The following is a 13,024-nucleotide window of genomic DNA, read 5'->3' on the forward strand; positions in this document are numbered from 1 at the left end:
GCTCACTGTGCCTGAGCTGTTTGTACAAACAATATGGTTTGTGCTAAACTCCTGCTTTCCTTCTGGGGGTCTGGAATTTGGGTACTTTCCAGGCAGAGGCAGCTTACGTGGTCAGCCCCCAGGAAAATCCCTGGGCGCTGAGTGTCTACTGAGCTTCCCTGGTGGGCAGCATCTCATGCAGGGGAATCAATCCTGTGCATCTCCCCTGGGAGTCTTGGAAGCTTGCGTCTGGTTTCCTCTGGACTTTGCTCCATCCGCCTTTTCCCTTTGATAATTGTGCTTGTGTCCTTTGCTGTAATAAATCACAGCCATGGGGGCCAGCCGGGTGGTGTAGTGGTTAAGTTCATGCTCCACTTTGGCAGCCCAGGATTCATGGGTTCACATCCTGGCCACAGACCTACACACCACTCATCAAGCCATGCTATGGCAGCATCCCACATACAAAATAGAAGACGACTGGCACAGATGTTAGCTCAGTGACTATGTTCCTCAAGCAAGAAGAGGAAGATTGGCAACAGATGTTTGCTCAGGGCTAATTTTCCTCACAAAAAGAAAAATCACAGCCAACTATACACTGAGTCCTGTGAAGCCTCCTAGTGAATCACTGAATCTGAGGGTGGTCTTGGGGACCTCATCACAACCTGTAACTTAGAATTGCAGTCTTTGTTATGAAAACTTCTAGCAGGTTGCAGCTAAACAATAGTAGTTACATATACCATTTCAAGTATATTTGGTGTAACACAACTTGGCGCTGGTATAGGGAGTGGACATAGGATGGGGGTTTGGCTGCTTGTTGAAAAAGGCAGTGCATGTAGGTTATGTATTCTGGAGAAGTTTACAAAGCAAATAACGGTCAGAGGTGCCTTCTGAAATGCCAGTTGGTTGTCAGAGTTACTAACAAGCATGTGATAGTAATTGTCTACACACTCTCTTAATGATTCCTTCTTTTAATTTGTCTATGGTTGGGGCAAAGCACTGAAGTTAAAGATCATGTGGTCACAGGTTTCTTGATTCATTTTCCAGTGGAGGAAGTGAGAACTTTTCAGGTGAAGTTGGATAGCAAAGTATCTGTTGTCAAAGTCCCTATCATGTCATGTTTCTTCCAGAGATGTGTTACATCAGAATTTTGAGAGTTATAAGCCTGAGGTCCAAGAGCTGATTTGTGTAGCTGATCGTTTGGGATCGCTGATGCAATATGAAACACCTGGTTTCCTGCCAAACAAGAGAATACACAGAGGTATTCCGAAACTATCTGAAAATGGGAAAATTTCTTACAAATAGCAACGATTATTGTTATGTTGTGCTTTTAAAAAAGTCATTTATTGTACTTACTCAAATTCTCCACGTGATCAGAACAGAAATGTGTAGATTCATTCGTCTGGAATTCTGAAAGAAGACTACTTCCAGCCTCGCCCTTTGTGCTGTGGCTGTCGTGTAGATGTAGAATGCAGGTCTTCCGTCATTATGTGTAGATCAGACAGCTCATCCCGGGTGCTGTTTCCGTGCTGCGGGAATGAGGAAGAATTAGTCTCCAGTTGCTTCAGTAGAAGGCAGAGTCGGGAGGAGGCGACTTTGGGAGTGTCTCTAATTTCCTCTGATGGATTTTAGTCTTGATAGGGTCGTGATTGTAAAGTACCTCCAGTCTTGTTAAATTACCAGTACTTGTGATTCTTTCTTTATATAACGAGTCTGGCGTTATCCCTGAGAGTCAGTGAAAATCAGCGCCTCTAAAGTATGCTTACTAACTCTGTTATCTCAATATTTCTTTCTTTTAGCCATGGGTTTGGCAGCCTTGGAAGTCATGCAAGCTGTACAGCGTACATGGACCAACTCGAAGGTTCGAATGAATGGAAAAACACGGCTGATGCAGTGGAGAGACATGTTTGACATCGCAGTAAAGTGGAGACGGTAACTAATGTTTAAGTGAAAATAAGCTAGAAGTCTTATCATTGTAAAATCATGTAAGTCTCCTCTTCTTAACGGGTTTTGAATACTGTTTTATTTACTGACAGTAGGCCTTGTAAGTTGTTTTCCTCTCTAAAGTTTCTCAGAAATTGCTGGCATTATTATGCCTTGAAATACATTCAACTCATATTTATGGAATAGGAATTGATTGTTATCATGTTTGCAAGCACATTTTTAAATGAAGTGTTTTAGAAAAAGCAGCCTTTGAGAGAGCATATCATCACTTGTGGTACCTTTGCGTGAACTTCAGTGTCCCAGTCCCTTTATAATTGAAGTGTGGGCCTGGCTAGCCAGCCACAGTTTAAGGGGGGAACTGCTGATATTCATTTTCAAGAGAAAAATACTGCTCTCCTGCTAAACCTGTACTGACTTCTTACTTGGTCCAATTGGAACACCTATTTGGAACTTACAGGTTTGTGTGTCATGTTTTTAGATGTAATAGACTCCGCAATTGCTTTCTCTCCACTTTTGCAAAGACTCCTACATGTTTTCTTTTTAATGCTTTTGAGCACTTCTAGGTTTTATAAGGCCTTCATCTTTAACAAGCTCTGTTTTGCAGGATTGCTGACCCAGACCAGCCAGTGCTATGGTTAGATCAAATGCCAGCACGAAGTCTTAGCAGAGGTTTTAACAATCACATCAATTTAATCAGGTATGAACCTTCTCTGCGTCTTTCCTGGTTTCATAGGAGTTTATTGTAAATGGACAGGTCGTGGAGACCATCGGCAGCCCATTACTTCTTTCCTGGTGACTTTTTGACCAGGGAATGCACAGATTGGCTCTGCACCGCAGTTTCGCCTGCATTCCTTTCAACTAGTCCAGTTGCAGAAAGAGATGCAGCACATGCTGTGCTCCTTCTCCAGGCTCTTCTCTGTGATGCAGAGCTCATTTGAAGGGTAGACTGCCAGATTTTTGCCTAGAATGCCCATATTTAAAGGGTCCTAAAACGTCATAGAAAGTAATAGATGGAGAACATTACATTTGCCTTGATATCCTGATAATATTTCAAAGCTCAAAGAATTCTTTGACAAGTCTGTTGTGGTGGGGGAAAGGCTGCCCCGTCTCGCCCCGCGACACACAAAGGGTTTGGATCAATAACACGGTCTGATTGCTAAGCTGCCACCCTGGGAGGGCAAGCCAGGTTACCTGGAGAGCTTTTGTCTTGTCCACAGGCTTTGCAAGTTAGGGACATGAGTGAAGCACTCAGCTCTTTCCCCCTCCCTTTATGTGCTTAGCCACCCTCTAAATAAGGTGAACAAATATTAAAAATATCAGCTTCAAGGGGACCCATTGAATTTAATTTTAGATAAAATTTACAAATGTAGTAGTTGTGGCACATCTAAAATGCTTCTAGTTCCAGAAGCCTGAATCAAGAAAATATTATTCTATACAACTTTGACATTTAAGTTTAACAGAAATGTCATTAATATGTTTATTTTTTTAATTTCTAGAAAATAAATTTCTTTTCTCCTTATGACTTGTATATTTATCTGTTTCTTATTGGATAATTTGTGACATTTATAGATAGACACAACTAGCTTCTATTGAAGGCCACCATCAATGTGTGTATTGTGTGATGATGATATAGAAGTGAAATACAGTCCCTGACTTCAGAAAGCTCAAAGCTTAGTGAAGAAGACAGACCAGTGAACAACTATGTAGTATGTTAAGAGTAATGGTGGTCACGTGTACAGGATGCCAAGGGGACACAGAAAAGGGATGTCCAGTCCAGCCTTCAGGTGATGCCTGAGCTGTTTAGAAACATGGAAAGCAGAAAGAGGTGGATGAGGCATGGACCCACAAGTGAGTCAGGCATGATCAGGAGAGTGTGACTAATTCATTATGACCAATGATTAGTTTGCAATAAAGGGAGTATCAGGAATTGAGGCTAGAAAGACAGGCAGAGACCAAAATATAAATAACTTTTTTCCCCAAAGATAAGTAACTTTATATTCCATGCTAAGGCATTCTTTTTCCCTGAAGACAATGGAGAAGCTAATCAGAGATTGTAAGCAGAGAAGTGACGTGAGCAGATTTGCACATTGGGCTGGTCACTTCAGCTGCAGGTGGCAGACAGGTTAGAGAGGGCAGCTATTTTGGAGGCAAGGAAATTGGTTAGAAAGTTGTGTAGTAATTCAGACAAAAAAGTACAAAAGTCTGGAAAGCTCTGTAGTAGTGAGCTGGAAGGGAAGAGATGGATATTGAGAAGGCAGAACTGGGAGCACTGGTGGTGGGTGAGAAACGGGAGAGCATGCAGCTACAGGGAGGCCATCCGATTGCCGGCTCAGGTACATGGTTGTCCCAATAAGCCAGGTAGCAACGGGACAGAAAGTAGGTGGACACGTTTAGGGGCTGAAGCTGGGAGTGCAGGGGCAGGAGTGAATTCCTGTTTGACAGATGTGAACTTGAGGTTTGAGATGCCTGTGGGTAATCCAGGGAGTGACGTCCAGGGAGCAGTTGGATGTGTGTGTTCTGTTGTACACATGTACACCTGTTGGATGTGTACATCAGCTTGTTGGCTGTACGTGAAGTTCTGGGAGAGAGTTTTAAAAATGAGGAGTGGGGATAGAAATGTGAGGAAAATAATGTTTAGAGTGAGTAGAGGTGATGAAGACAGCTAGTCAGCTGGACAGCAAGAAGGAGTATTATCAGATAATGCCATCAGGAGAGCCAGAGGAGAGGAGAAGGCATATTGCTGAAAAAGTGAAGCGATCCATCAGAGGAAATTGGCATAAAGGGCGAGCCTCATTTCAATAGTTGAGGATTTTTCGTTCCATTTGGCATCTCCAGGGCTGAGTTTGGTGCCTTTCCTATCAGAGTGAGCTCCGAGAGCTGACAAAAAATCTTGGTCAGATAGTTTTTTGCTTCTCTCATTCATTGATTGCAAACAAGTGAATTTCCCTAATGTGTTTACTACATCATTATTCTCAGAGCTCTCTTATTGTTCTTTTTTTGTTTGTTTATTTTGGTGAGGAAGATTGGCCCTGAACTAACATCTGTTGACAACCTTCCTCTACTTTATGTGGCACGCTGCCACGGCATGCCTTGACAAGTGGTGCTAGGTCTGCGCCCAGGGTCTGAACCTGTGAACCCTGGGCCGCCAAAGCACAGTGCGCGAACTTAACTACTGCACCACTGCGCCAGCCCCTCTCTTATTGTTCTTTGAATTAACTAGGAAATTAGATGTTGTTTGAAATGTGTTCCTTTGTAAAAAGATTCTTAATTTTTTTTTTCTTACAGGGGTCAAGTGATTAACATGAGATACCTGGAATATTTTGAGAAAATTCTTCATTTTATTAAAGATAGAATTCTTGTTTATCATGGGTAATCCTTCAACTTTCTTTATGATAGAAATGGATAGATTTCATGTATTTTACATTTATTATATTTATGAAACTTGAAAACTAAGCCTATTGACAGATGAAACAAAGTATATCAAATTTTTACATGGTGTTTGGTGTCATAAAGCCTTTCATAATCACTTAACCATCTTTTTAATAACTTCACAAAATCCATGAACCTTAACTAAGTTTAATTTTATATACAATATTATGACCTTTTCTAGTGTCTTTCTTCTAAAAAGCTGATGTTTCTTTGAATTTCTTTATTAGGGATTTCAGCCTTAAAATTCATTCTCCCTCAGCTGAAGGGCAATATGGTATAGACATAACAATGAACAGAACATTGGGAAAAAAAGGAATTCTGAATGGTTAGTTATCACCAAGTAAATATAAAATTTGTATAAAAACCCAGCAGGATACTTCCATTTGGGCAACTTTAGAAAGAAAAAACATTTACGTCTAATTTCGGAGTTGGAAAAGGAGAATCAAGGTTTTATGAGCAAACCCAGACCCCCACAGGTATACACAAACACTGGCTGTCAATTCATTCTGCTTTCCCCTGTTTCACTTTCTAGAGGGGCTGCTATGTATTTTCTTAATTCTCATCTGCAGCCCCAAACTCATTAGGATTAAACCACCCCCTTATTTAGAACCTTTAGTTGTGACCCACAATTTTGAATATTGAGTTATTCATAATTAAGGATGATTTATTTAAATTAAAGGTAATAGCATAATTAATTATTACATTCCTGTATTAATTTTAGTTGCCATCTCTCTCTCTCTCTTTTTAAGAGCTAATAATCCTAAAGGATTGTTGGAAGTTAGAGAAGCTCTGGAAAAGGTACACAAAGTAGAAGACCTTCTTCCAATTATGAAGGTAAGTTTATCATCAAAATCGCCATAGGTATTTTTGGTAAAAAAACTGTAGTACTTTTTTAAAAAGAACTCATAATTTTTAAATGCATGTTTATTAATATTATGCCCTAAGTGTTTTAAAATTTATAAAACATGCTACGTGAAAACACTAATATAAACTCACTCTAAAGAGATAATCAAAATAAAATGAAACACAGGCATCAGACTCAAACATAAAACAAATCTGTGAGGAAGCAATTGATGTAAGAAACAGAAGACAACTTAAAAGTACATACAGTTGAATTCTGCTTCTGGCCACAGTGGAGTAACTGTATGCGGCTGCCCTTCGATTCCGTAACGATTATAAAACTGGACAAAATACAAGGCAACTATTTTCAGATATTGGAAAATTACAAGGCTGTGATTCTCGAAAGAAGGGAAGCACATGAGATGAGCGTTCTGCCTGGGAGTACTTACTAGACCCCTGTGTAGGTGTGTGGAGCCCAAGCTGAGTACAGTGGTCTTGCTGCGCTAGGGAAGCAGAGGTTGGAGTTTGGGTCTGCTGAAGTGCCCGGAATTAGCAGGGCAGGGTACAGAAGAAGAGGGAGCTGCACAGGGCGGAAAGTGCCCAGAGGTCAGTGTGGAGTTCTTTGTCATCCTTGGCTGAGAGCTGGGCTGTGCCCATGCAGCAAGACTCGCAGAGGCTCAGTAGGGAGTGGCTATGTGGCCAAGAGAGCTGCCAGAGGTATCAGGTTTTATAGTCCTGAGAGACGTTGGAATCCTGGCCTCGCCAGGGTGGAGGGATCCTGTGAGCATCTTGGGCGTTTAGTCAGGACCCCAGAAAGGACACACTGTAGGTGTAAGAGCACACTCTAGGATAAGGTCCACATTCTAGGACAAAGGGCAGTCTCTAAGTAGATCACCCTAACAAGGAATGAAACCAAGCCCAAAAGAATTAAATGGATCTCCTAGTGATTTAACTGCCTGCCAAAACAAAACTCAGCACCCTTTAAAGGAAGGCAACATAATGTAGACTCTCCTAATTATTAGATAAGTGAACAAGCAGGAAAATGTGACTCATAACCAAGAAAAGAACAAAACCAGTTAATAGGAACGGAGCTGAGATGATCCAGAAGTTGGAATTAGCTCTTTTAAAGTCCTTGTCTGCTTCATAAATGTGTTCAGAGACTTAAAGGAAAACATGAATACAATGATAATCTCAGCAGAGAAATAGGAACTATAAAAAGAACTAAAAGAAAATTCTAGAAGTCAAGAGTCAGTGGTTTCAGATTCAGGTTGGTAATCAACTCACAAGACCTATCATCTTTAATCTAACACCAGGTTTACTTAGCAGGATGCTGGACAGAGAACAAGCCTGGACAGTAATTTCAGTCTCATCATGAGGCCCAGGAAGCACCCAGATGTGGGTTCCTAGCACCCTCTTTATTGCATGGTGAGATGAAGTCAAAGTGGGTGCCACTTTGGTTTTGTGTATAGCCCAAGATTTGTGCCAATTCACAGCTTTCCTAGTCCTGAGGGCATCTTCCAGATGAGAGGGTTTCTCAAGAATCTTTTGGTGGTTCTCAGGGGAGGCCAGCGATGGAATACTATTCAGTAATAAAAGGACAGAAAGAGTAGTGCTATGCACAGCAACAGAAGTGAACTTTGGAAACATTATGTTGAGCAAAAGAAGCCAGATACAAAAGAGTATGATTCCATTTATAAGAAGTTTTGACTGGTCTATGGGGATAGATATCAGAAGAGTGATTGCTTATGTGAAGTGGAGTTTACTGGAAAGGAGCAGGAGGAATCTTTCCAAGTGATGGAAATGCATTATATTTTGGTATATATATTTGTCAAAATGCATTAAATTATACACGTGTAGTTCATTGTATATAAATTTTACCTCAGTGAAAAGTACATAAATTAATTTCCTGAGATATTGGAGCCAGGATCATATGATTGATAGATAGATAGGTTGGTAGAGAGAGAGATTGTTAGGTGGTAGCAATAGAAAAGGAAGAATCAGAATTCTCATAAATTAAAAAAAAATCAGACTAGCAGATTGAAGATAGCGAATATCAAATATATGAGCTGGAATTCTCCCAGAAGGTAGTATAAAAGGACAAAGAAATATAAAATAGAGAAGATGAACACAGAAGATGAAGAATGAACCTATCTGGGAGAAGTTCTGGAAGGAGAGAAGAAAGATAAAGATGCAGAGGAATTAGTGGACAAAATAATAGAAGGAAATGTTGTAGGGAGATGAAAAGATGAGTATAGGGCCTACTGAATGTTTGGGATGATGAATGTTCAAATACACCTAGACACATCCCAATAAAATTTCGGGACTTCAAAATCAAAGAGAATTCCTTAAAAAATTAAACTTAGAGGGGCTGGCCCAGTGGTGTAGTGACTGAGTTTGCAGGCTCCACTTTGGTGGCCTGGGGTTCACAGGTTCGGATCCCAGGCACAGACCTAGCACCACGTGTCAAGCCGTGCTGTGGTGGCATCCCACATAAAACAGAGGAAGACTGGCACAGATGTTAGCTCAGTGACAGTCTTCCTCAAGCAGAAAGAGGAAGGTTGGCAACAGATGTTAGCTCAGGGCCAGTCATCCTCATACACAAAAAAATTAAACATAGAATTACCATATGATCCAGCAATTCTGCTTCTAGGTATATAGCTAAAAGAATTGAAAGCAGGACTCAAACAGTACACCCATGTTCACAGCAGCATTATTCACAATAGCCAAGAGGCAGAAGCAACCAAGTGTCCGTTGATGGGTGAATGAATCCACAAAATGTGGTATAACTTTACAATGGAATATTATTCAGCCATAAAAAAATTCTGGCACATGCTACAACATAGAGGACATTATGCTAAGTGGCATATACTAAGTGATATAAGCCAGTCACAAAAGGATGAATATTATTCGATCCCACCTATTTGTGGTACCTAGAGTAGTTAAATTTGTAGAGACAGAAAGTAGAATGGTAGTTGCCAGGGACTGGGAGAAGGGGAGAATGGGGAGTTAGCGGTGGTGATGGTTGCACAACAATGTGAATGTTCTTAATGCCATTGAATGGTTCAAGTAGCAACTTTTATAATATGCATATTTTATCTCACATATACAAAGAAAAAAGAGAACATCTTAAAGCTACCAGAAAAGAAAAAAACAGATTAAATGCTAAGGAAAGAGAATCCCACTGATGCCTGACTTCCCTCCAGCAACAGTGGGTTCTAGAAGACAATCAAGGGAGGTTTACTTGCGCCAACCCTACCAATGTTCAGGTGTGAGGCTAAAGTACTGTTTCAAATATCTGCTTATTTAGAAATTTCCCCCATCCTAAATCCTCTTTGTCAAAATGATTCAAGGATGTATGTGCACTCACAAAATGAACCTGAGAAGGAAGAAAAAACAAGATATAAGAAATAGTGATGAACAAAAAGCCGATGTAATAAATGGTTAATGCATAATGTTAAAAAATATAAATGTCCGAAATTAAAATACTAGGTAATGTCAACATTAGAGCTTGAGCAAAGTAGAGAAAGGAAGTAAAAATGTGCTACTGAGAGAATATAATCACTGACTGACCCATGATACTGACAGACAAAGACAAGTTTAAATATCAATATGAAAAATGTACAGGTAAACAATGAGAGGATAGGGGTGGATATATAATCTTTTAAATGCCTAAAAGGTAGGAAAATGCCTAAAAGGTAGAAGAAAACAAAGTTAGTGCAACTAAATGCTTACAAAAAGAGGAGAGGGAAAAATCAGGTGAGTAGAAAATATATTTAATGTCAGTGACAAGTCTCAACATGACATTAATAATTGATCCCCTTATTGAAAGATAGAGCATCTCAGATTGGTTTTTTAAGGTTCGGCTATATTCTGTTTACAGGAAACACCTACAACAGAGTGACATTTAAAAAGTTGAAGGGGGAAAGGTATAGGAGGCAAATAATGAAAAGCAAAGCAGATGTGGCAGTGTCAACATAGAAACATTTGAATGCAAGATAAAGGGCACTTCAGGGGACAGAAATTATATTGTTTAAGTTAAGAAGTTATAATTTTATGAACCTTTTCTTCACCTAGGTATATACCCAAAATATACCCCAAAATGTGCCAACAACAGGTAGATTTGATTTTTTTCAATTAATTGTTTGAACTTTAATGTAAAACTTGAATAAATGTTTTTCTTGTAGATATGGTAGCTAAGACTGATTTGCATCAAATGAAATTTAAGAAATTTATGTGAATGACCAAAGCTTATTAAAACAATATATAATACACTCTTTCCTCAATTTACATGCTATTTGCATTCCTAGAAGATTCAGTGTGTAGGAAAACTGTGTAACAAGTATTCAGTGTATAAGTGTAAAACGGAGTCTGGTTCCAGGCCCAGGTGATTACTAAATTATAAACAGATTCTTCGTCCACGTGAAAGTCCAGTGGGACCCTGGAAGTCGTGCACAATGTGTGACTGTCCCCTGCACTGTGGGACCTCTAAGAGTCTTGGGCCCCCCGCCCCCCACTTAGTCACGGTAGCCAGCACACTCTCCCATAAATTCCCCTGACACCCCCCGGAGGGCAGAACAGCTCCACTGAGGGCCGCTGGGATGCACCATACAGAAAGTTTGTGTACTCCCGATCTTTCATCTTTGCCTGATGTCTATAGTCTACCTGACTTCATTTAGAGAACATTATCCATGGTATTGCGGATATTTTAGGCATTTAAATTTACTATATTAGGCAGAATACAAAATCAGCTTAGGGAGATGTTAATGTTTCATGTGTCTCTGTTTAAAGAGAAAAACATAATGGACTACAAGACTGCAGTCACCTAGAGTGCAGCTGTGAGGCTGAGCACCGCCCGCTGGTGCCCGCCTCCCAGTGTGCAGCCACTGCCTGTCTGACTGTGTGGTCTGGGTATGACCATTCCACTGCAGCATGTGCGCCTGCTGTCACCTAGGATTAGGGATATATTGCTATTTGGAACGGCACACGTAGAAGTATATAAAAAATGCCTCTGTATTTAAAGTGCTTGGTGAAATGTGATGCCATGACAGCTTCTGCCGAAATATACAGTGTACTTCTGGTGAAAAACCAAGTTAAAATATACCTCAGCTCCCCTCAAGGCACCTTATTAGCGCATAGTGTGGACTGGAGGTCGTGAAGGCCTGGGTCCACGTTCCACTCTGCCGTTGCCCGCTCGCTAACTTGGGCAGGGACCCCTTCACCCAGCTGGTCTCCTCATCTGTAAGGTCAAGACCTGCTCTCTCTTCCCGGTGTGTTGTGAGCAGTGAATACAAATTGTCATATAGTAACTTTTAACACATTTCTTCCTCTAAAAGTCCTTTTCTTCATGAAAGATACTTCCTGTTCTGGCTCCTGCTGCTGGCTCTGATCCCCTGAGCTGCCCGGCTCGTGTCCATTGCCCCCCGTCCTTCTCTGGACTGCCAGCAAACACCTGCTGGGTCTTGCTGTTTTTAGACAACCTTTCTCCCCATCAGTGTCTCAGGTGAAGCACAACGTCTTTTTATTTTATCATTGGTTCTCTTATTCAAGTCTATCAATCCTAAAAGAAAAAAGTTGACAACATTAAATAACTGAATTTGGGGAGGATTTTTCTGGAGTAATGACAAAACCTATTTATTAGCATTTCAGTTTTGTCAAAAATATTTTAAACACAAAGCTGACATCTGAAACTGCCTTCATATTCATCCCTGCTGAGGGCCATTCTTAGCTTTGTATAATTCCTTTAACATACTTCTCTGTGGTCTGCAGAGTTGGAGAGTGTGTGTGTGTGTGAAATTCTCCAGTTGACAGATATAATTCTGAGTACTTTTCAGAAAAATCAGACTCTGCCTTAAAGGAGCACTAGTAGGAACACAAGGTGCTTTTTTGAGCTACGGGCTATTGGACACAACTATTCTGCTAAGAATCAAAGTTGCTGCTTATTGAGATGAACATGAGAAAAATCCCAAAGGGAGCTCCTAGGACCGAGCGGGCCCTTTGCTGATTGAGAGAGCCTGTGAGCCGTTTGTGCTGAGGTTCTCTGCTGGCCTCCGTTTGGGGCTACGGGAAGCATAACTTGGTCTCAGAGTTTGTGCCAGGGCCTGGGGTCAGTCAGAGGCATCTTTGGAACTAGTTGCTGGGGTGGAGAATACATGGTCTCTTGCATCGGGGACTTTGATGACCCTTCTTAAGAACTTGGGAGTCAGAGTCAGCACTGCAGAGGAGCAGTTGGGGTGTGCAATGAATTATACACTAGTAACGTGAATTTTCTTTTTCCCCGAAAGCAGTTTAATACTAAAACGAAGGATGGGTTCACTGTGAACACAAAAGTTCCCAGCCTCAAAGATCAAGGGAAGGAATATGATGGATTCACAATCACTATTACAGGAGACAAGTATGTATGCTTCCTAAGAATGGGGATGAAAACGGGGGCTGGGGTCAGAAAGCATGCATATGTGTGATGTTGCTGCGGGAGCTTCAACACACTAGGCTTTTGCTTTATCCTGGAATGAAAATTATCAAGGTCCAGTGTGTAGTTAGAACCAGTTATTTTTCTTATGTGACGTTTAGGATATTGTACCAGCAGATGCATTTTTTGACTGTGCATTTTTTGACTGTGCCAAATCTAACAACTTTCTGGATATTAAGTGTAATTTCTGATATGTTTTGTGGAAAGCATTCTTCTGGTTCTTGATGTTCACCATGGGGAAGCCTTTTACTAATCAAATGAAAAAAGATGGAAAATTGGCAGATCAAAGACCGTTGTAAGATTTTGTAAGATTTTTTTAATACAGGTTTTAATGTGTTACAAGAGTAGTGCAGTCTTCTTATTGTAGAA

General features: G+C 40.6%; 1 protein-coding gene across 17 annotated transcripts in view; it reads left to right on the forward strand.

The window, feature by feature from the left end:
• TTC13 (tetratricopeptide repeat domain 13) overlaps window positions 1-13,024 on the forward strand; it is a 79,546-nt gene that overhangs the window by 57,916 nt on the left and 8,606 nt on the right. For 9 of the 17 annotated variants that reach the window (XR_011496444.1, XM_014865680.3, XM_070492897.1 and 6 more), the window contains 6 exons: window positions 1,107-1,237; window positions 1,776-1,908; window positions 2,525-2,617; window positions 5,206-5,289; window positions 6,099-6,183; window positions 12,471-12,580. Coding sequence is in view for 14 of the 17 variants with exons in the window: in XM_014865680.3 (XP_014721166.3) it covers window positions 1,107-1,237; window positions 1,776-1,908; window positions 2,525-2,617; window positions 5,206-5,289; window positions 6,099-6,183; window positions 12,471-12,580 (636 nt within the window). In the remaining 3 variants the exon portion in view is untranslated. The remainder of the gene's footprint in view (window positions 1-1,106; window positions 1,238-1,775; window positions 1,909-2,524; window positions 2,618-5,205; window positions 5,290-6,098; window positions 6,184-12,470; window positions 12,581-13,024) is intronic. The other 8 variants (XR_011496445.1, XR_011496447.1, XM_070492891.1 and 5 more) reach the window with 1 other exon arrangement.

The sequence above is a fragment of the Equus asinus genome, chromosome 2 (assembly GCF_041296235.1).
Source record: "Equus asinus isolate D_3611 breed Donkey chromosome 2, EquAss-T2T_v2, whole genome shotgun sequence".
Taxonomy (NCBI): domain Eukaryota; kingdom Metazoa; phylum Chordata; class Mammalia; order Perissodactyla; family Equidae; genus Equus; species Equus asinus.